This window comes from Pecten maximus, chromosome 7, assembly GCF_902652985.1.
Source record: "Pecten maximus chromosome 7, xPecMax1.1, whole genome shotgun sequence".
NCBI classification, from domain to species: domain Eukaryota; kingdom Metazoa; phylum Mollusca; class Bivalvia; order Pectinida; family Pectinidae; genus Pecten; species Pecten maximus.
Window position 1 is genome coordinate 42,112,039 of NC_047021.1, and position 23,653 is coordinate 42,135,691.

The 23,653-nt window shown below is 34.6% G+C and overlaps 3 protein-coding genes across 3 annotated transcripts; 2 read left to right on the plus strand and 1 right to left on the minus strand.

Moving 5' to 3' along the window:
• Positions 1 to 3,825: 3,825 nt before the first annotated feature.
• LOC117331225 lies at positions 3,826 to 4,305 on the plus strand. The gene has a single exon (XM_033889823.1). It carries the CDS (start codon positions 3,826 to 3,828, stop codon positions 4,303 to 4,305), a length of 480 nt encoding a protein of 159 aa, XP_033745714.1.
• Positions 4,306 to 7,710: 3,405 nt separating this feature from the next.
• Positions 7,711 to 8,190, plus strand: LOC117331226. The gene has a single exon (XM_033889824.1). The coding sequence runs from the start codon at positions 7,711 to 7,713 to the stop codon at positions 8,188 to 8,190; it is 480 nt and encodes a 159-aa protein (XP_033745715.1).
• Positions 8,191 to 13,139: 4,949 nt separating this feature from the next.
• On the minus strand, positions 13,140 to 18,478 carry LOC117330887. The gene is made up of 6 exons (XM_033889438.1): positions 18,233 to 18,478; positions 16,952 to 16,981; positions 15,642 to 15,668; positions 14,726 to 14,755; positions 14,413 to 14,457; positions 13,140 to 13,507 (listed from the first exon to the last, which is right to left on the minus strand). The coding sequence occupies exons 1-6, from the start codon at positions 18,468 to 18,470 to the stop codon at positions 13,392 to 13,394; spliced, it is 486 nt and encodes a 161-aa protein (XP_033745329.1). The 5' UTR covers positions 18,471 to 18,478; the 3' UTR covers positions 13,140 to 13,391.
• Between the last annotated feature and the right edge of the window lie 5,175 nt (positions 18,479 to 23,653).

Here is a 23,653-nt window from a genome sequence, read left to right on the forward strand (position 1 = left end):
CAAAAAGATGGCATGAAATAATTGGCAAGTTTGTTTATATAGGTGTTTGTCATAAAAGACATTTCCATTGGGTTAATTCGTGTAACACTTTAGCTGAGAAAGTGACATCACCCAGTGCGCTCAATGAATTCAAATGAAATCTGAACGAACATTGGAAATCATAAAATACTGGAACCAAAATATACAAATGTGATGGGTCAGAGCGGCGAAACAAGTTCCAAATGTCTTTGAGGCCTTACTAGGATCGTCGTTTGAACGTAGTCGATCGTACTACGATGTCACAACAACTAACACTACTGATATCACCACGGGCATGTCATGTAGAGTACATGCTACCTAACAGAGTTGACTAGGGTGAACTACGGTCAACCACGTGCGTGACCGTTATTTTAATCCAGTTGACTACTGTGATCTACAGTCAAAGAAACTACGGTCAACCACGTGCAGACAGCGACCTTTACCTTTTTGACTACGGTTAACTGCGGTAAAATAAACTATAGTTAACCGTGACCGCGACTTTAATCTAGTTTACACCGATTTACCACTGTCAAAAAAATTATGGTCAACCACGCGCGTGACGACGGCTTTAGTCTAGTTTACACCGACTAACTGCTGTCGAATAGACTACGGTCAATCAATTGCGTGGCCACGGCTTTTATCTAATTGACTAAGGTTAACTTCGGGGAAATAAACGACGGTCAACCACGTGCGTGACGACAGCTTCAATCTTGTTTACAACGGTTGACTACTGTTAAATGGGTGTGTTCTCCTTTCGCCAACTTTTTAAAAATAACATTGGGGCAGGTATGTTGTGACAGTCATTATAGTCTGCTTCATATATACCTTACCTGGATCTTACCTGTGTTCTCCCACATAACCTGTATTTTACCTGTATTCTCCCACTTTACATGGTTTTATCTGTCTTTCACACAAACTTTAAATTCATCTCATTTCATCATTATTTAACTAATTTTTATATACCATATACCATTTTCATCAGCTAAATTGGCAAAAGACAGCCATAGTACGAATATGTATATATATTTAAGATACTGTACAGTTTTAAGTGATTAAATACTGTAAAACAAAATCATATTAGGTCATTCTTTTGGAAGAACTAAGAGCATCCAGCAAGATTTCGGAGGACAACTGAGAACCAGGGCCAAACGATACAGAAACATTGACAGTCGCCTTAACCAACTGAAGGAACGCTTGGAGACCGGAACCATTGATGTCATCCAGTACGCCGATGCAGCATCCCATCTTTTACATCTTGAGTAATAACTAGATGATCCAATGCTAACTGTGTGTTCATTTAAAATTTTAAGAACAATTTATCATCCATTGTCCAGTGCTTAGTATTACTAACTGTGTGCGCATTTAAAATTTCTCTGTATAATAAAAGTATTGTTATATGCATTCTTTCCTTTGTCATAAAATTATTTGTCATATACTTCCGAAGTTTGTCATGAAATATATTCATATGATACCGTTGATTCTTTAAAAACAATAAAGATTTATAGTTGTAAATTTTGTTGTGTTAGTAGTTGAATTGGTAATATATAAATATATAACTGATAACGGACAAAAGAAGACGTTACATTTTAATATAAATTACTAATATAATAATAATATTTGTGATGTAGTGTGACTTTGAAAAAATACAGGTAAATATCTGCATGTATTTACGGACTTTCCCAGAACAGACTATAATTGGTGGGCCATTGTTCTCAAGTGTTTATATAATTCTTTTGAACTCCAAAAAGTGGGCGAAAGGAGAACGAACCACAAATGAACGACAGTGATGTTCAGACCGTTAATTCAATTCAATTTTTTCAATTATTTTTATTCCGTATGCAAATAGCATATAGGATCACAATATACATACATATGACAACATTTTACATTTGTGCAAGACGGCGGAGAACACAGCCAATGTAACACAAAGTATTATACATTTCAATAAAGCATGTGTTAATATTTTTTGCCATCACAAAAAGTGTATATCATACAATTACAATATTACAATTGCAATTCTAAACTACACGAATTTTTAAGACATAAAAAGACAATCACATACTTGAAATTATATTCCTAGACATATTTTCTCTAGAAGGTTCTGATGAAGAAAATATTGTTGTGCAATTACTAATTAATTAACTATTAATCAAATATATTAATACTTATAAACTAAGTAACAGTGACTTCCTTTTGGCCGTTGCCTGAATTAAATATTTTCCAAAATTTCTTAAAGTTTTTACATTGGTACTACAGAACAATTCAGTCATTTTGAAAACAGATGGACGGCGATAAAAATATGGTTTTAAATATTTCACCCTTAAATCCAAATACTTTGGACATAACAAAATAAAATGGACTTCATCCTCAACTTCATGATTATCACACAAAGTACAAAGCCTTTGGGGTCTAGGGATATCACTGTATCTACCAGTTTCAATTTTCAACGAATGAGCATTTAATCTGTATTTGGATATAATTCGTTTTATTTTGAAAGTTAATGGTTTACTGAGATAGTCCTGTATGATAAACGTATGAACGATGTGTTTATATATGATGCACTTAGAAGAGCTTTCTAAACTAGCTCTCATTTCTTGGATAAAAATATCTTGTAAACGATGTTTATACAATAACAAAAATATGTTTTTATTTGGTACGTTCTGTGCATACCATACATCGCCAAAACCAAGTGAACATAAGTCATTTTTCAAATGATGAACCCAATTTGCTTTGCTATTAGGCTTTTTAATGTTAAGTTCAAATAATTCATTATAGCAAGCCCTCAATATACAGTTTTCAGTCTTCAATAGTTGTAGCCAATATTTAACAATAAAAACTTTCTCGTTATATAAAAAGGAAAACGTCCTAGTTCAAAATAAACCATAGAATTGTTAACAGATCTTTTAACGCCCACAATCGACTTTAAAACCATCAAGTGTAGTTTTTTTAACCTGTGGCGCAGTGTTATAGCCCCACACCTCACAAGCGTAATTCAAAATACATAGTTAGTTGTTTAAGGCTACTAAAAAGCGACATAATAAAAAAATTTGCCATCAGAAACCATGGTCAGAGTACAAGCTAGTAGAGATGAAATGAATTCAGATTAATGATTTTAGATATGTTTCCTGTCTGCATATCCAATCCTTGATCCAACCAAGCATAAAAAGGAAACAAAAATGTTCGTATTAATCAAGACATTTGTATGCGGTCCCATTCTTAATTATACTGTATGCGGGCACGAACCAATCGTCGTAATATGATCGTCGCAGTAGTCTCCCCTGGGCTTCATAGATAATATTTTGTTTAATACTACGTAGCACATAGTACTGTAGTAATTAGCTAACTTTGCCTGATTCCGGCATCCTTTCATCACTATGTTTGATGAAGTTACGGAATTTGCCGAGATGTGACGAGTGAACACTGCACAAAGCATTCAGCTTTGGCGTATAACAACGAATTTCAGGAGACCATGAAAAGCACTTCACTATTTCAAAAATATATTAATCCCAAGTTCAAAGTTAAATATTGAACGTCGACAACAGAATTCTAAAATTGTACCATTTATGTATAATTAGTTATATACTCCATGTCTTCATGTCTAACACATTTTTGTAGCGATTTTATTTCGAGATTTTCAGTCATGAAAGGCCTAATGTACCTTTGACTGAAAACTTTTGCGACGTTTATTTTTTCGCGAATTTAACAGCGGGTTCCATTTAGCGGAACGTTCCGGTTGTGCCAACTTGGAACGGGTTCGCTAAATGGTACATGACGTTCCAATCACGTTCTGTCCACGCGAAATCCAACATGGCGGACTTGACCATGATTGCGTCAGCGTCCTATACGTTTTTGTCGTTTTTCAACGAGGACGAAGACGATACTGTAGAAACAGTATCGGCGGTTTGTACAAAAAGAAACGAACGTACCCGAATTCCTTTTTATGCAGAGACTATTGTCAAATATTATGAAGAACAGGAGTTTCATTCACATTTCAGAATGACCAGGAGTTGTTTTGAAATCTTAATAGATCTTATTCATGGCCCTGGTAAAGTACCTGTCTATCATGAGCAGGGCCGTAAGCCCATATCTATTGAAAAGCAAGTTTTGATAACCATATGGTACTTAGCCAATAAAGATTCACACAGAGAGATAGCAGACCATTTCGATGCCACTGTCAGTAGTATCGCCAGGACTAAGGCCCGAGTCATCATCGCCATAATGGAATTGTTGAAGGAGTTCATCGTCTGGCCAACTAACACACAATCTACCTTTTACGATGCCATCTAATTTCACTTTTGAACTTGATAGAGTATAATAGTTTAAAATTGTCATTTAAATCTACTTACGCGGCACAATACCGCAAAATAGGCTACAGTACATACGTCCTCGTCCTCCTATGCCGTTTCAGTCAATTCAAAACATTGTGGGGTGAAAGTTCACAAGCGCGATAACTCCTGCAGGTGCACTTGATTGACACAATTAATTAAAAATTCTTGTCACATTAAACTACGATGTATCTATTAACATATGGCTCATTATTTGGTCTAGGCCATTTTTACCCGAACAATCACCTGAATTTTAATGAATGCTTTTTTACCCAATTTTTGACAGGACAAGTCACGTAAGATGACAGACATTTCACGTAATATGACAGACACCAGTCATTGACAATCTTGATAGACACTGTTACGTGGAGTATTTTTTACTATTCAACACAAATGGATATGGAAACAATCAATTCAATATACATGTTGCCATACTATTTTACAGTTATACCCCTTATGTTGAAATTACAAACTAACGTAACAAGGACAGATTATTGGTGTGTATGTCGTGTTCCGTTACTTTCGCTATGTCGTGTCTATATGTCATATCACATAAAAACAAACATGTTTTCCTTGTAAAGCATAACAACGTCGATGAATCGAAAACATATTTAACTGACTTATCTCTTATACAATGCATACTCTACCTTTAAAACGATTCCAGACTGCATCAAAACAACATAATATATCCATTAACATAACAGCTGTAAATCTTCACTAATTTCTTCCTCGAGAGATAAAAATGTGGTATAAAAAACGGTTATACGCAATTTCCCAATGTTCTTCTTATTGTTTATCTTTTAAAAAAATAGCCAAGAACGAGTGATTTTTATGGACAAAATCTGTTCATATCGATTGAGGGCGAAATGTCCATTTTTAGTGACTACAAAATGGCGAGTTCCAGGTTGATAATTTGAAAAAAAATATATAGGAACGGTGACAATTATTGAACTGAAACTGTTTATTTTATTTTTTCGTAAGCATTTCTGTCGTCTAGCAAATCTTTTATGTGTGTAGCCCTTAATTTGGTAAAAATATTTAAAGATCAATTTTTGAAATTAAGATAGGTTCAAGACCAAATAATGAGCCATTTACAGTTTAATTACCTTCAAGTGTTTCGACAGACTTTTCTTGAATCATTTGGCTATCAGCAAAATCGTTAAGGAGGAAAATGACAGTAAATACATTCTGTTGTAATCGGTCTAATATTGTTTTTGTAAAGACTGGCCAAATCCAAAGACTCACTCTCTTTCTTCAAATATCTGGTTTTATATTTCAATATACAATATCATCATTTAATTTACTAACAAGTCATTCCTAAATGCCTCAGAGTAAAATAAATGGTTTTGGCTAATGATCGTTCTAACGGTGGTTACAAAAACTTTATTCATAAACGTTTACGTAGGTGTTGAACATCACTGCTCCAAAAATGTGATTGGAAATTTCTGATATAAACAGTAGCATCGTCAAACATGTCGACACGTAAAAAGTATTAATAAGCCAAGACATTTAGAGATCTGAGGTATGTTTGTCTTCTCCCCGTAAAAAAACGTATGGATACTTTTAGACACTTGTGATAAATTTGACACAAAGCACACTGAAAGTACTATAAATTTTGATCATTTTTTTTCACCTGTTGTCATCTGTTGTTGTGCTTGTTGCCGAAAAACACAATTTACCGGATATAACCTGAAGAGTCATGTCGTAATCCTTTCAAAGCAATTACAATTCCCGCAGTTGGGATCGCTAAAAGGATACGGAACAGCTGAATACAGGTTAACACATCATGCATACATATATAACGCATTTTGTGTAAATTGTAATCGTAAATCTATCACTAGCGGTCATATTTGATCCAACTTGGTACCCTCAAATGAGACGTTCCCGACGAACCGTTTCGTTCCAGCGGAACGTCGTGTTCCATTTAGCGGAACGTCTGGATCAAATTATTTCAGTACTTTAGATAAGAACTAAAATATTCCTATAAAATATGAACATATAAATTTCATTGAATAGTGTGTTCTGGGTTGTTTTGAATATTGGTTGTTCTGATTTTGAAAGCTAAAATGAAATATTTGACCCCTACGAGATGACGTCATATAAGGCCCAGGTGTTCAAATAGTGATTAACTTATACACTTGATTTGTGAAAATATTATTTCTGTTTTACTTTAAACCCGCGTTTGTGTATTTCTGAAAATAAGAAGGTAGGCAGAGACTGACTGGTTTTATAGTCTCATAAAATGTTCTTAAGTAAGTTTTACTAGAAATGATTTGATCACGATTTTTTTGAATTGTTGTAAAGGTATATTTAGCCTAATCACCTTTTGAACAACTGGGCCCTGATGGTTAATGATTTACAAATGTATACATTTTTTTTTTAAATTGGAATAATAAGGGATGTTCATTCCATTCAAGTAGTGGTTTAAGATAACTCAATATCAACATTATAAAATATTTCGCCATCAGAAACCATGGTCAGAGTACAAGCTAGTAGAGATGAAATGAATTCAGATTAATGATTTTAGATATGTTTCCTGTCTGCATATCCAATCCTTGATCCAACCAAGCATAAAAAGGAAACAAAAATGTTCGTATTAATCAGGACATTTGTATGCGGTCCCATTCTTAATTATACTGTATGCGGGCACGAACCAATCGTCGTAATATGATCGTCGCAGTAGTCTCCCCTGGGCTTCATAGATAATATTTTGTTTAATACTACGTAGCACATAGCACTGTAGTAATAGCTCACCTAGGCTGAATTCGGCATCCTTTCAACACTGTGTTTGATGAAGTTACGGAATCTGCCGAGATGTGACGAGTGAACACTGCACAAAGCATTCAGCTTTGGCGTATAACAACGAATTTCAGGAGACCATGAAAAGCACTTCACTATTTCAAAAATACATTAATCCCAAGTTCAAAATTAAATATTGAACGTCGACAACAGAATTCTAAAATTGTACCATTTATGTATAATTAGTTATATACTCCATGAGATCAAATCTCCTTTCGAAGCAAATTATCAATTGTATTTCTGTTCTCACATGCGCCATTATTGCATATTATCAATGATGAGTTCAATATGAGCTCATTATGTTAAAATGCTGTAAACCAACTTATTTTTGCAACGACTTGTTTTTGCGTTTTCATGTCTAACACATTTTTGTGGCGATTTTGTTTCGAGATTTTCAGTCATGAAAGGCCTAATGTACCTTTGACTGAAAACTTTTTGCAACGATTATTTTTTCGCGAATTTAACAGCGTGTTCCATTTAGCGGAACGTTCCGGTTGTGCCAACTTGGAACGGGTTCGCTAAATGGTACATGACGTTCCAATCACGTTCTGTCCACGCGAAATCCAACATGGCGGACTTGACCATGATTGCGTCAGCGTCCTATACGTTTTTGTCGTTTTTCAACGAGGACGAAGACGATACTGTAGAAACAGTATCGGCGGTTTGTACAAAAAGAAACGAACGTACCCGAATTCCTTTTTATGCAGAGACTATTGTCAAATATTATGAAGAACAGGAGTTTCATTCACATTTCAGAATGACCAGGAGTTGTTTTGAAATCTTAATAGATCTTATTCATGGCACTGGTAAAGTACCTGTCTATCATGAGCAGGGCCGTAAGCCCACATCTATTGAAAAGCAAGTTTTGATAACCATATGGTACTTAGCCAATAAAGATTCACACAGAGAGATAGCAGACCGTTTCGATGTCACTGTCAGTAGTATCGCCAGGACTAAGGCCCGAGTCATCATCGCCATAATGGAATTGTTGAAGGAGTTCATCGTCTGGCCAACTAACACACAATCTACCTTTTACGATGCCATCTAATTTCACTTTTGAACTTGATAGAGTATAATAGTTTAAAATTGTCATTTAAATCTACTTACGCGGCACAATACCGCAAAATAGGCTACAGTACATACGTCCTCGTCCTCCTATGCCGTTTCAGTCAATTCAAAACATTGTGGGGTGAAAGTTCACAAGCGCGATAACTCCTGCAGGTGCATTTGATTGACACAATTAATTAAAAATTCTTGTCACATTAAACTACGATGTATCTATTAACATATGGCTCATTATTTGGTCTAGGCCATTTTTACCCGAACAATCACCTGAATTTTAATGAATGCTTTTTTACCCAATTTTTGACAGGACAAGTCACGTAAGATGACAGACATTTCACGTAATATGACAGACACCAGTCATTGACAATCTTGATAGACACTATTACGTGGAGTATTTTTTACTATTCAACACAAATGGATATGGAAACAATCAATTCAATATACATGTTGCCATACTATTTTACAGTTATACCCCTTATGTTGAAATTACAAACTAACGTAACAAGGACAGATTGTTGGTGTGTATGTCGTGTTCCGTTACTTTCGCTATGTCGTGCCTTCATTTCATATCACATAAAAACAAACATGTTTTCCTTGTAAAGCATAACAACGTCGATGAATCGAAAACATATTTAACTGACTTATCTATTATACAATGCATACTCTACCTTTAAAACGATTACAGACTGCATCAAAACAACATAATATATCTATTAACATAACAGCTGTAAATCTTCACTAATTTCTTCCTCGAGAGATAAAAATGTGGTATAAAAAACGGTTATACGCAATTTCCCAATGTTCTTCTTATTGTTTATCTTTTAAAAAAATAGCCAAGAACGAGTGATTTTTATGGACAAAATCTGTTCATATCGATTGAGGGCGAAATGTCCATTTTTAGTGACTACAAAATGGCGAGTTCCAGGTTGATAATTTGAAGAAAAAAAATATAGGAACGGTGACAATTATTGAACTGAAACTGTTTATTTTATTTTTTCGTAAGCATTTCTGTCGACTAGCAAATCTTTTATGTGTGTAGCCCTTAATTTGGTAAAAATATTTAAAGATCAATTTTTGAAATTAAGATAGGTTCAAGACCAAATAATGAGCCATTTACAGTTTAATTACCTTCAAGTGTTTCGACAGACTTTTCTTAAATCATTTGGCTATCAGCAAAATCGTTAAGGAGGAAAATGACAGTAAATACATTCTGTTGTAATCGGTCTAATATTGTTTTTGTAAAGACTGGCCAAATCCAAAGACTCACTCTCTTTCTTCAAATATCTGGTTTTATATTTCAATATACAATATCATCATTTAATTTACTAACAAGTCATTCCTAAATGCCTCAGAGTAAAAATAAATGGTTTTGGATAATGATCGTTCCAACGGTGGTTACAAAAACTTTATTCATAAACGTTTACGTAGGTGTTGAACATCACTGTTCCAAAAATGTGATTGGAAATTTCTGATATAAACAGTAGCATCGTCAAACATGTCGACACGTAAAAAGTATTAATAAGCCAAGACATTTAGAGATCTGAGGTATGTTTGTCTTCTCCCCGTAAAAAAACTTATGGATACTTTTAGACACTTGTGATAAATTTGACACAAAGCACACTGAAAGTACTATAAATTTTGATCATTTTTTTCACCTGTTGTCATCTTTTGTTTTGCTTGTTGCCGAAAAACACAATTTACCGGATATAACCTGAAGAGTCAAGTCGTAATCCTTTCAAAGCAATTACAATTCCCGCAGTTGGGATCGCTAAAAGGATACGGAACAGCTGAATACAGGTTAACACATCATGCATACATATATAACGCATTTTGTGTAAATTGTAATCGTAAATCTATCACTGGCGGCCATATTTGATCCAACTTGGTACCCTCAAATGAGACGTTCCCGACGAACCGTTTCGTTCCAGCGGAACGTCGTGTTCCATTTAGCGGAACGTCTGGATCAAATTATTTCAGTACTTTAGATAAGAACTAAAATATTCCTATAAAATATGAACATATACATTTCATTGAATAGTGTGTTCTGGGTTGTTTTGAATATTGGTTCTGATTTTGAAAGCTAAAATGAAATATTTGACCCCTACGAGATGACGTCATATAAGGCCCAGGTGTTCAAATAGTGATTAACTTATACACTTGATTTGTGAAAATATTATTTCTGTTTTACTTCAAAACCCGCGTTTGTGTATTTCTGAAAATAAGAAGGTAGGCAGAGACTGACTGGTTTTATAGTCTCATAAAATGTTCTTAAGTAAGTTTTACTAAAAATGATTTGATCACGATTTTTTTTAATTGTTGTAAAGGTATATTTAGCCTAATCACCTTTTGAACAACTGGGCCCTGATGGTTAATGATCAATTTTTAAATTGGAATAATAAGGGATGTTCATTCTATTCAAGTAGTGGTTTAAGATAACTCAATATCAACATTATAAAATATTTCGCCATCAGAAACCAAGAGTACAAGCTAGTAGAGATGAAATGAATTCAGATTAATGATTTTAGATATGTTTCCTGTCTGCATATCCAATCCTTGATCCAACCAAGCATAAAAAGGAAACAAAAATGTTCGTATTGATCAAGACATTTGTATGCGGTCCCATTCTTAATTATACTGTATGCGGTCACGAACCAATCGTCATAAAATGATCGTCGCAGTAGTCTCCCCTGGGCTTCATAGATAATATTTTGTTTAATACTACGTAGCACATAACACTGTAGTAATTAGCTCACCTAGGCTGATTTCGGTATCCTTTCAACACTGTGTTTGATGAAGTTACGGAATCTGCCGAGATGTGACGAGTGAACACTGCACTTTGGCGTATAAAGATTGTCAGGAGACTATGAAAAGCACTTCACTATTTCAAAAATACATTAATCCCAAGTTCAAAGTTTAATATTGAACTTCGACAACAGAATTCTAAAAATGTACCATTTAAGAATATTTAGTTATATACTCCATGAGTTCAAATCTCCATTCGAAGCAAATCATCAATTGTATTTCTGTTCTCACATGCGCCATTATTGCATATTATCAATGATGAGTTCCATATGAGCTCATTATGTTAAAATGCTGTAAACCAACTTATTTTTGCAACGCCTTGTTTTTGCGTTTTCATGTCTAACGATTGTTTTTGTGGCGATTTTATCTATCGATTTTTGTCATGAAATGCCTACTTAACGTTTGAAAACTTTTCGCGACGATTATTTTTTGCCAATTTAAATCTCCGCGATACAGGCAAAATTATTTGCCCGTGGAAATACGTTGGTTTGCAGTAATATTGCTTTAATGATTTGCAATCTCTCCATGTCATCCTGATATTTGTCATATGAAGATTTACTGCTATCGTGTTTAAAACAGTGTACTCATCTAATTATTTCAGTACTTTAGATAAGAACTAAAATATTCCTAAAATATTTGAACATATTGTTTCGAATTTTCTTTTGAATAGTATGTCCTGGGTTGTCTTAAATATTGGTGGTTCAGAATTTGAAAGCTAAAATGAAATATTTGACCCCTATGATATGACGTCATATAAGGCCCAGTTGTTCAAATAGTGATTGACTTATACACTTGGATTAGTGAAAATCGTATTTCTATTTTACTTTAAAACCCGCGTTTGTGTATATCTGAAAATAAGTATTTAGGAAAAGACTGGCTAGTGTTAAAGTCTTATAAAATGTTCCCAAGTTAGTTGTACTAGAGATGATTTTATCAGGATTTTTGAATTGTTGTAAAACTGTATTTAGCCTAATCACCTTTTGAACAACTGGGCCCTGATGGTTAGTGTTAAAAAATGGAATAATAAGGTATTTTCAGTCCGGTAGTTGTTTAAGGTTACTATATATCGACATAATAAAAAAGTTCGCCTTCAGAAACCATGATAAGAGTACATAGTGACGTCATAAAATGGCGATCTTCAGGGTTGACTTTTGAATCGGCTCCACGTCTAAATGCTGATGTCGCATTTGTTCGTGTACAAATAGGTGGGTATCTAATATTATTTGACTTTTCTACAATAGGTTCAGTTGTTAGCTAGCACGCTATTGTATCTACTTATGAACACATCCTTGAAGAGACATATGTGTTTTAACTGTCGAATCTCCAATGTCCTTTGTCTTGACCACTTCGGCCATCTTTGTTTACATCGTATAGATCAGATACATTGGCCCTGTGGAAACGACTTGATATCCTGATATAGAATTATCATTTGACTTTTACTATGTCGGTTAACCCGAGTATCCCGCCAGACTCCTCTGAAAGGAAGACTCCAGACGCTGTGTCCCCCGGTCTTACCCGCCCAACCCACAGGAGGCGAAATTCCTTTTCGGGAGTTGCTACTCTGGAGGAGAGCCAGACTCTCCCACTCGATGTAATGTTTTCAAAAATTCTTTTCCATCGTCTCCTTCACTGCAATTCATATACATGTGCGAATATATATATTATATATATATAAATATATTTAAGCATTGAACGGCTTTCAGTTGGCATTCATATTGACTATGAATTCCAACTGAAAGCCGTTCAATTCTTATATTTACCATCTGCGATTTTTTATTTGTCATGCGATTTTTGTTTTGAAATTTTCAAATTCAAATTTCCCGCGCTTACAAGTAGCAGAGATCACTTCCTGTTGGCAGTTCATAGGCTGGTGAACTCGCAACTGAATTGGTAGGGTTATATAGTGGCAGTGCCATACAATGGTAAATATATATATATAAGATGCTAACATACTTTAGAGACATCAACTGTAAACAGGACGTCAAACAATACTAAACAACATGGCTCTAAGGAGCGGCAACTCTGGGTAGAGATTAACAGTATGTTTTTACTTGTCGTTTAAAACAACAAGAAGGAAAACATCCTTACTGTCAAACGTATTGCCTTTTAGTGATAAAAAAGAGAGGTCGCTTTTAAGAAATTTGGTAAATTTTATTTCAACAGAAGTTAAGGGAAAGTTTTCTTAAATGATAAAAGTGCATGATATGGCAGAGATTATTATTAATATTATTATTATTTTTGTAATGTCCATAGTATTTTTCAAGCTGTTTTCTTATCTAGGCGATTAGTAATATAAGAGCATTATATGCGAATCGAGTCCTTTTATTGATGGGCGTGCGTAGGGTCAGGGGTCATCCGAGGTCGAGGAACTTTGTAGTCTGTTTATTTCTTGTTGGTAAACTTCTCCAGTAGCGCCAACATCTCTTTCATTGAGCGTTTCGCGCTGCCAGATTTAGTGTTCGGATTGCTGGTGGGAGTAGCATCAGATTCCTCGGATTCTGGTAATGAAGAATAACAAATAAACAAGTGTCAACATACAAATATTAAAATCAACTTTTTTTTATAGATTTGTATGATAATCTTATATAGAAGTTGAATTGCTATTTTACTTTTACTCTAATCCTAAACTATTTCAGAAAACCCACTGCAATATAAATATTATCAAATCGGTAGGAGAACGGCTATTTTTTTTATCGTATCCTTGAAAGATATTGCCCGGAAATGAAAACAAAGACAATTCGAGACTATACACAGGAAGTCTACCTTTTTGCAGGATTACTACTAAGGGGGATAATTCGCGTGTGTTAAAGGAGGCCACAGAACCAAATCAAAAATAGATTGTGGGCTTTCCCCGTTTGGGCAGAAGATTTGATCGGAGGGGGAATGCATCGGGGCCTAATGATTGGATATTTAGGTGAGAGAAGTTTCCAAAGTTTGATGTACGGACTGGGCAATACATGTAGATGTAATATATATATATATATATATATATTTATATATATAAATCTTTTTTTTCCTAACCTGTTTTTGTTAGGGGGAGTTAATTAGTGTGTATTTTGTTGTAAATCTAGGTAATCATTCTATTTACAGGTTTCCGGGATGACATTTTTCAAAATTATGGTTAGTGGACCAGTGATAGAAACTCCATTTAAGCAGGACAGTGGTAAACGTTAACATTATCGTATACAGGAAATCATTTGGTACCGTGGTTCCTATACACGTTCCTATTGCAATAGCCTATAGCAAACTTAATGTAGTCGACTGTTGCAGCAGAACTACGTAAACAAAACTGATAAAATATGTTTTAGGTACAGGCCATAAAGATAATGTACATTATATACAGCCATTTTAGCATGTAAATATTATTTCATTTGACTTAAAATTACATTTTCTAAAAACTTACCACCTTCAACCATCAAAAAATACATCAGTGCAGACTCATCACCCACTGAAATTAAAAATACAAGTCATCTGTACAAACAGTGAATTTTTTATTTTAATGTTTAGAAAGAATTATTTAATATCGAGGATAGATTTATGCCTGAACAAGTGGACGATGTAACAATAAAATATCCCATAAAGAATACACAATATAAAAGGACAAGTTAATTTGATATTATTACAATGTAGGCACGGAAATATATTGAATTTTTGTGTGGCATTTGTTAATACTTATGAAATCAACAACCTTGAATTATATAAGTTACTCTACTTACAGACGTAATCTTCGAAGCCTTGCAGTCCACCTGTTGGAAAATATATAGGAACATATCTTTAAAAACTATAGGTACATATACATATCATTAAAGTATATATGGCACAAAGAAGTAATTCAAGCAGTGAGTAGAACATGCCTCTGTACATGTCACTCTAGCACCTTACTTCGGCTTTCCAAACCGAATGTTTCTGAAATTGTTTCATGGTAGTCTTTTTTAACTACTATATATATATTACGGCGTCTTATTTTATTTTCAGTTTCTATTTATATATCATGTAGTTGTATTTGTATTCTTTGTGCCTTGATAAAGTGATGGATTGCCTCGAACATTTGACATTTTTCATTGACCCCACTGTTCGACTTACTTCTTTGCCCGTATAATAACAGTTTAAGTAATTCGTATCCTGAAGACATTAGTTTTTAATGCTCCAGCGATATCCGGAAAATTAACGTTGATATTACATCTTTGACCCGTTAGAATATATAAATGAAAACAATTAAAATATATATAGGTACATATTATTAAAATATATAAAGGTACATGCCATTAAAATTAAGGCACACAACCAATAATCTTTATATACTGTACACTATGTTTCTATTGTTCAACAAAATGCTGATATCAGTTAACAATCTTACAGCTATCGTCTATACTAAATTTGTCTTCGCTAGTCTTTTATAGCAAAGGCAGAAGGCGTAAAGCAAAATTAAATAGTTTTTGATGGTTAAATGAAAATTAATACAAAAAAAATAAATAAGATAAAAAAAATGAAAAAAAAATAATGAAATGGAATAAAATAACATAATGAATTTATTTTTAACAAAACAATAATAATACTAATTAAAAAGGAAACTAAATGTAAAAAAAAAAGAAATAAAAAAAAAAACGAAGAAAAAAAGAGGAAAAAACTCACCAAAGCCCTCAATCTCGGATTTTATTTCTGCAAACGAGAATTATACAAAGATCTTAAAATGTAATATATCTTACATATTGTACATGTGCATGATTTCAGCATTAAACTGTTACCAGATGCTAGTATGTACATGTATACAGTTACAGTCGATATGAATACCATTTTCAGGGCGACATGAATACTAATCTGTCACACAAATTGTATTGCTATCGACTGTATACCAACATATGGTAACAGTTCATTGATTCCATTTACATTCATAAACATTTAAGCAAACAATGTCCCGCTTATCGCATAAATGACGTCAGCAGCCTATATGATTGCTTATACGGAATTGAAGCTGAAAACGTACAAATTTTAGATACAGACAAACTTCATTATTTTCAAATCTAATAACTGAAATATCATGATGTCCTGAAGAAAATTAAAATCTAAATAAAATCATTTCCAAAAGATACTAAGTTTATTTTTCATGGTCTCACTGAAAACAAGTTAACGAGATTCTACTCTACTAAAAAACATTGGGGTCTAGGGGCGTTTATATTGATCCATGTTAAAGTCATAGTTAAAACATGCTTGATACAATTGTAAATTCATAGTGAAGTTCATACTCTATACAATGGTAAATTCCTAGTTTAGTGGACACTCTATACAATGGTAAGTTCATGGTTTAGTGGACACTCTATACAATGGTAAGTTCATGGTTTAGTGCACACTCTATACAATGGTAAGTTCATGGTTTAGTGTACTGAATTTCATACTCTAGAAAACGGTAAATTCATAGTTTAGTGCACACTCTATACAATCATATGGTAAATTCATAGTTTAGTGTATAATCTATATAATGGTATGTCCATAGTTAAGTGCATTCTCTATACATTGGTAAATTCATTTTAGTGTTTACTCTTTACAATAGTAAATACATAGTTTAGTTCATAATCTACGCATTTGCAAATTCCTAGTTTAGTGCTTACTCTATATAATGCTAAATTCATAGTTCAGTGCATACTCTATATAATGCTAAATTCATAGTTCAGTGCATTCTCTATATAATGCTAAATTCATAGTTTAGTGCATATTCTATACATTGGTCAATTGATAGTTTTATGTATACCGTTTACAATGTTCAATCGGTAGATTAATGCATACTCCATACATTATTAAGTGCATAGCCTGTTCATACTGTATAATAACTTAAGAATAAATCAATTTCATTTTTTTGCATCGACATATTGCTTAACTTTAATCAGCAACGGAGTGTTTCTAAAGCTAAAACATGATATATGATATGTATGAAAATAAACACTTACCGGCCATGTTCTTCACAAATTGTTTGATCACTGAAATATAAAAGAAAGTACGCTAGACTATCATTGGATATTCAATGTAACACAATAAAATATGACTTTTAAGATGATAAAGTTATCGAAGTTTAAACATTTGGACTTAAAAACGGTATACTAAGATGATCAAAATATTCAAACACGCAAATGATTTCTCACTTTAACTCAAAACATATTGCATTAATAACATCACATTTAGTTAGATTCCAATAATTGGTCTGGATGGCATGCGACGATACTCTCATGTGTGGTTCAGCGATTAAGACACCCTGTGATACAAGGATATACGCATCAAAATGATCCTAGCTTTGCATGGGACGATGAACGTCTTTATTTCAATAATCAGGCTTGTACGTTCTCGTCCGTGACTTATTCATTATATTGTTTTTTTAAGGTTTTAAATGACATCAACAAAACATGTTACCATAATACTAACAATAACGCAAAATGTTCCCTTCCGTTAAACCGCAATTTAAATTTTACATTTGTGTAAATTTTATGTTAAAGTGTCAAATTTGGCACTTGGTAGATCATGTTACGACATTTAAAATGTGATTGAATGTGTTTATTAAGAGTTGGATCAGTAATCTTGAAGAAGGGGCCTTGTTATGAAGTAAAATGTGTTTTTAGACTACAGATACTCTCGTTTTGTTAATTTTGTTGAAATAAATTCTCATATTCATTATTTACATAAATAAATCGTCAGTTTTTCCGTATTTAGTAAACACTTATTCAAAGTTGAGCCATGTCGGATCAGATCAGAAAAATAAAATTATAAAATAAAAAGTTCTTGAAAAGCATAAAAAAAATTATAAATACGAATATTAGTCGGTGTAAAAAGCCTCAAAATCCAAGAGTTGTTGTCATTATACTCTTATATCCATTCTTCAGAGAATGAAACCCTTGGAGTTATAAGCAGTATAGAGGTCGTATATTGTAATTTCTGACAAGAATGTTTGCTAAGGCATATGTTTGACTTAAATTTGACACGAATTACGTCACTTTCAATGTACTCGATTTATTTTTTAACTTTTCCGATTTTCTTCTTATTGAAATTCATTGAATGCTTTATAGCTCAATGTGAATTAAAAACAGCCAATTGAATTGGAATTAAACTTTCGGACACGAGAATATTATGCTTGAAAGTGTACATTTCAATATCGTAAATATTTACATATTATGTTTCCTTAAAATTGAAAAGATTCTTCAATATACGATGACTACAGAGTAAGATAAACAAAAACTTACGATCGGATGCTTCGCCAAGAAATCTGAGCAATCCAAGAGGGCATGCATAACAGGAAGATTGCTCTTCTGATCCTCCATGTTTTTTGGCAAGATCAACAATTTTGGAACCTTCTACGGCCATGAGGAGGGCCAGTAGGCCGAGAGCGATACCGACAGTCTTCATGCTTATGCTTATTGTATACAGTATACAAGTGGTGTAGTCTCTGGAGCGGCAGCCTCTTATATACCCCACTCGCATACCCGACCAAATCACGTGAACGCATTCTAACGTATCAGAAGTTATGTCATCGTGATTGTATCTATAGAAATATATTGACGTAACGCGCGATGTTGGCGACCATATGCGTAACATATTTACGCCGTTTTTGTGACGTCGCTTTCTTGACGCGGTGTCTTAATATGCAGTGACTCTTCATCAAACAATTTTCCTTATTCTAAATATAATTTAAACATACTTCAATCACACAAATAATCAAATATACATTATATTCAGTTTATGTAATGTCAAATTCGCGACTTTCAAATTTCATTAATTTCGAAAAACTTCAGACATTGATGCCAATATTTCCTCGTTGTCGGTTTTACTGATGACAAGAGTTTTATTGGTCATACTCGCATTCATCAAAATGTGTCTCACAGAGCATGATGGCACCACGGCATGTCTGTCATTTAAAAGACGGTAGCGAAAATCGACATTCGTGGCCTCAAAATAAACCCCCCGTATGATTTCATGTCCTTTTTCAAATGTCGCCCCCCAACTGTCTTTTGTCTTCCTTTTCAGCTTTTCGGGCGGACTTTCAGCTCTGAATAAATAAAAGTCTTCATTAGGGTCGTCTGTGTATACAGCCAGTATGCTACCGGGCTGACATAAATCAAGTAATCCGTGTGGTTCTTCCTCCGTATCATCTACATCGACTTCTGCGTCGTTGACATTTTCCCGGCTGATGTTTGCTGTCGTTGTTTTCCCGACGTGTTGATTAACACAAGATCCATAGTTTCCCTCGATACATTCATCGCAAGTATAGCACGAGAGATTACGGATGAACAGAAGTGAGGGATTCCCGGTGGTTATTATTTGGTGTATTTTCCTGTTTTGGGGGATTGGTTTAAACCGTATATTTGTTTCACGCGAAACCGCCTCGATATACATGAAAAACAGTTAAAATTCCATGAAAGCCCAAAAGTATAATGTAACATATTTTACATTGTTTATGAATAGTTTACGATGTAAAGTTTGGTTTTATTTCAAAATCTGATGTATGACTACTGAATCCGTCCTTATTAAGACATGGATATAACTCGAGTCCGGACCGCCCAACTGGAATTTTAAAATTTCAAAAAGAACAACCAAAAACCATGATGTATTCCTCGCCCCCCCCCCCCCCCCCCCCCCCCCTTGGAAAATTCTGACGGTTGGACCCCCCCCCCCCCCCCCCCCCCCCCGAAAAATAATTCTGGATCCGCTCCTGACATCCATACGATTTTTTTACCCTTCAGCCCCATTGGAAGCACACACGGAAGCACACACACACACACACACACACACATACACACACACACACACACCCTGTCCCCCCACCCCTCCAATTATTATGGCGTCCTTAGGTTGATGAAATTGTCACATGTAATGAAAGAGTAATTATTGTCATCAACATATAACTTAACACCCCATCCTGGCATTTATGAATTTCCTTCCAACGGGCCTGCTAGCCTATATAGGTGCTACAATATTTGTGGCATAAACTTTTTTGTAAGACTTACTTACCTGAAGTGTCTTTGCTTACAATTAGCAGTCTCACTTGGTTGTTCACACTTGGTTTTTCCAAAATTATACAAGTCTTTTGCAGACTGGATAGTCTCTGCTCCTCGTATGACTGCCATTTCCGCCTTCCGCTTGAAACATCCCCCGGCAGCATCTTGGGGCCCCTTTCCATGCGAAGTTTCAAAATAATTTCTGATTAATGTGGTGTACCCGAAATCTTCGCATGCATGAGCCACTGAACCCATACAGTGACGGCTTTTGTATTGAGCTTGACATCCGTCTGTAAATTCATGCATTTTCTCTGTTGGATAAGCTATAGATTTAAGGTATTCCGATACCAGACGTTGGACAGCATATGTGAAGTATTGGTCGTGATTTAAGTCCGGACTTATAACAAAGAAGTGTTCTGTAACGATGTTCGGCCTATCTTCTGTACTGTCTATTCCATCATATTCAAGAACTGAATGTCTATGAATAACAGTAACGTGGATTGAGATTTCATTTTTCTGAAAATAACTAGATTGAAGCTCATTTTTTTCGATGCATGAAAAGTTTTCAGAAAAATCATGAATACAAATGCAGTCATTTATCGGTAAATTTTCAAGTAAGGTTTTCATTTGTGTTGTTTGCCAATTCGCGCGGAATTGATGGGCCGGAAATGAGACTAATAAATGTCTTAGATACGAGAACATCTCTCCTGGTGCAGTAGTTTTCTTTACTAAGCATAGTTTTTTTTATTTCTTTGTTTTTCTTCACATTGATGCTAACGTATTCGTATTTCGACCACGTGACTTGTGGAGTAGAGTCAGACTTATCATATTCTTCAGCATGAAATGACAATAAATTTACGCCACAGTTTTTGCATTCTCGGTTGATACAATCAATGTTGTCATCTCTTTGATTGCAGAATGTTGTCAGAACAATTTCCTTCAAGTGATCGTATATTGGGTATTGTTCCTTTTCATCCTCCGATTTGTGCTTTATCATATTTCTTCGGAAATCCATGCAGTCTTTGAATACAGTTCTCGTTTCGACATGATATCTACAACAACATGTGTTCCGATCTTTCTGTCGCGTTGGAATTACATAGTAAGGTTTACACCTTTCAAATGTTCTCTGACACATTTTTACATTGGGATACGCTGCTTTAAAAGCAAGATAAATTTCCGTTTGTGTTTTCTCGAGTACATGGATCATGTGACTAGAGTAACATTTAGGACGAATTCTTACTCGTTTGATGTCATTCTTATTCCCGGTTGGTCGCGAATTTTGAGAAGCTGTCCAGAAATCGTACGCTTTCTTCCTGTCCGAGTCCGATATTTTATCGGCGCGTGTTTTCCGACAGGTCTCCGTCCAGGAAGATTTTTCAGACGTCAATACCCGATGACGAATACGTTTCCCGCCAGAAATACGCCTAGCTGGTAAACCTAGTTTGCGAGCTATTTTCTTTTGGATTTTCTTTTCTGCTGAATTAGGACCGTTAACAGACGCACATATTACATTAATAGACGATCTGGCATCATCTGAGCGTTTGGTTTTGGTACTTTGAATAGCCTGTTTCATGTCATTGAGTACACAATTCGCGAGTTCGATATTTTCAATATCTTCAGGCGGAACACATTTTTTCTCTTTCCGAAGAAATTCTGCAGTTGGAGATTTAGAATCTAAATATGCAGATATTACCGCACTTCTTCTCACTGGAGTATTCGGTAGATTCTCTTTGAAACGCATTAAAGACCTACACTTGCTCATTCTATTTTTGAAAGATTTTTCTACAGAGTCTGTCATGTTTTTGTCGCCTATGCTTGTTTTCTTTTTATTTTCTCTGTATTTCTGTACACGTGCTTTAGTTTTAAGTTTTTTCGTTTTATTTTTTTCTTCTTGTTCTTTGGTTTTAGCACGTTGGTTTCGTTTGATCAGTGCTGACTTTGATACATTTTTGTGATTCACTTTAACGCGATTTTTCTCTTTTTCATAATATTCTCTGCGTTTTCTTTTCCTACTTTCTTCGCGCTTCTGTTTGAATAATTTGATGCGTTCCGTGGACGTTAGAGAGGGCAATTGTACCCCAGTATCCTGTAATTAAATATTTATCCAAGACTGGGGGAGCGATCCAACGTTTGAAAAGAATAAAAAAAACTCGCTATTAGCTATGAAGTCCGAGGGGGGGGGGGGGGGGGGGGGGGGGGGGGGGGGGTCAGTCTGCGCCATATTTTGTTTTGACAGTGATAATGATATACACATTCCAGAGCACTAAAACGTTGACGCCTGATACTTTATAAATAAGATAAATTTCATGTAGCTTCTATATCGTTTACGGGATTACGCACCTCTCCCCTTCCCAATCCTTCTAGTATTATTAAAAAACAAAAATTTGTACAGATATCTATTTATAATTCACAAACATTTTCCATGCAATCTGTAGCTATAGATGTGATTTGAAAACGATTTCTACTAAATAATGTGTAACGTGACGTACTATCGTACATGACGTTTTTAATGCGTCGGCATATTTAAGTGGACATTTTACGGAAATTTATAACTATGGTATCGTTTTTTTATTATTAGCCGCATTATCAAAACGAAAGATGTTTCGTAATATTCAGTACAGACACATTTTTCATATGATGTAATTTCTTAATTTTGCATCTGGTAATCCACTATAAAATGTCACCAAAACCCTTATATATGCAAGAAATGACACAAAATTAGCTGCTGGACAATTTACGGAAATTCTAAATTTACCTCTTCTAAATGAAAACGTTGTTTTGAAAAGAAAATTTTCTTAAGTTGATACATTCAGCAAAAGCACATTTCAGATATAAATTCAGATAATTAAAATGACTTACCATTTTCCCCCAGTAAAACCTTAAACTTTTACCGGTTTTTTTCTCGGCCCAGCGTTACATGTTGAGTGGAGCTGGTTTGGGTATATTTTATCTCATTTGCAGATTCGCTACACTGTTGAAATCATCTGACGTCATAAAGACGTCATTTTCACTTCCATACGTCATTTTTTTAGTTTGTGTCCACCTTTGGCGCGTTTTTAAATATTCTTTTTTAAACGACTAAGCCCGAAGATGTTACGCGTTACAAGCGTTATTTGGGCATATTTGAGGTTGTTTAAGCAATATAAAACGTGTTTATCTTTCGATATACCACTTATAATTGACACAAATAGAATTTACATTAAAACACGTTTTGAATGATATATAATATCACACCAAGACCCTATCGACGAAAAAGACGGCAGCGCTTTTAGAAAGCAGTATGCTTCTTTAGAAGCGGTGTCACCAACATCGCGCGTTACGTCATTCTATTACATTTTTTCGAATCTTATTCTCGTTAAAATGTGCAAAATACTTCAATCGTCGTCTGACAGCAACGTGAAAGGAACATTGGCAATGACCCCGGAACGTGTTCCTACATTTAAAAATATATATGCGTAGGCTGGGAAAAGGGTTAAAAAAGAATTTCAATGAACACATCCCTGCAGACAGGTTTCTGTTTGTCATCACAATTTCTATAGCACCAATCATGCAAGTGAGACGCTAGAATTTTTGTCAATTTTGGTTTGTTTTTGTGTAACGTCCTATTAACAGCCAGGGTCATTTAAGGACGTGCCAGGTTTTGGAGGTGGAGGAAAGCCGGAGTACCCG

Bases quoted from the DNA above. Each gene is read 5' to 3' on its own strand.
- LOC117331225 (XM_033889823.1), top strand. From the start codon at position 3,826: ATGGCGGACTTGACCATGATTGCGTCAGCGTCCTATACGTTTTTGTCG.
- LOC117331226 (XM_033889824.1), top strand. From the start codon at position 7,711: ATGGCGGACTTGACCATGATTGCGTCAGCGTCCTATACGTTTTTGTCG.
- LOC117330887 (XM_033889438.1), bottom strand. From the start codon at position 18,470: ATGCGAGTGGGGTATATAAGAGGCTGCCGCTCCAGAGACTACACCACT. The intron at 16,982-18,232 runs GTAAGTTTTTGT...TTTATATTTCAG, and splicing joins TCTTGGCGAAGCATCCGATC to TGATCAAACAATTTGTGAAG. The intron at 15,669-16,951 runs GTAAGTGTTTAT...TCTCGTTTGCAG, and splicing joins ATTTGTGAAGAACATGGCCG to AAATAAAATCCGAGATTGAG.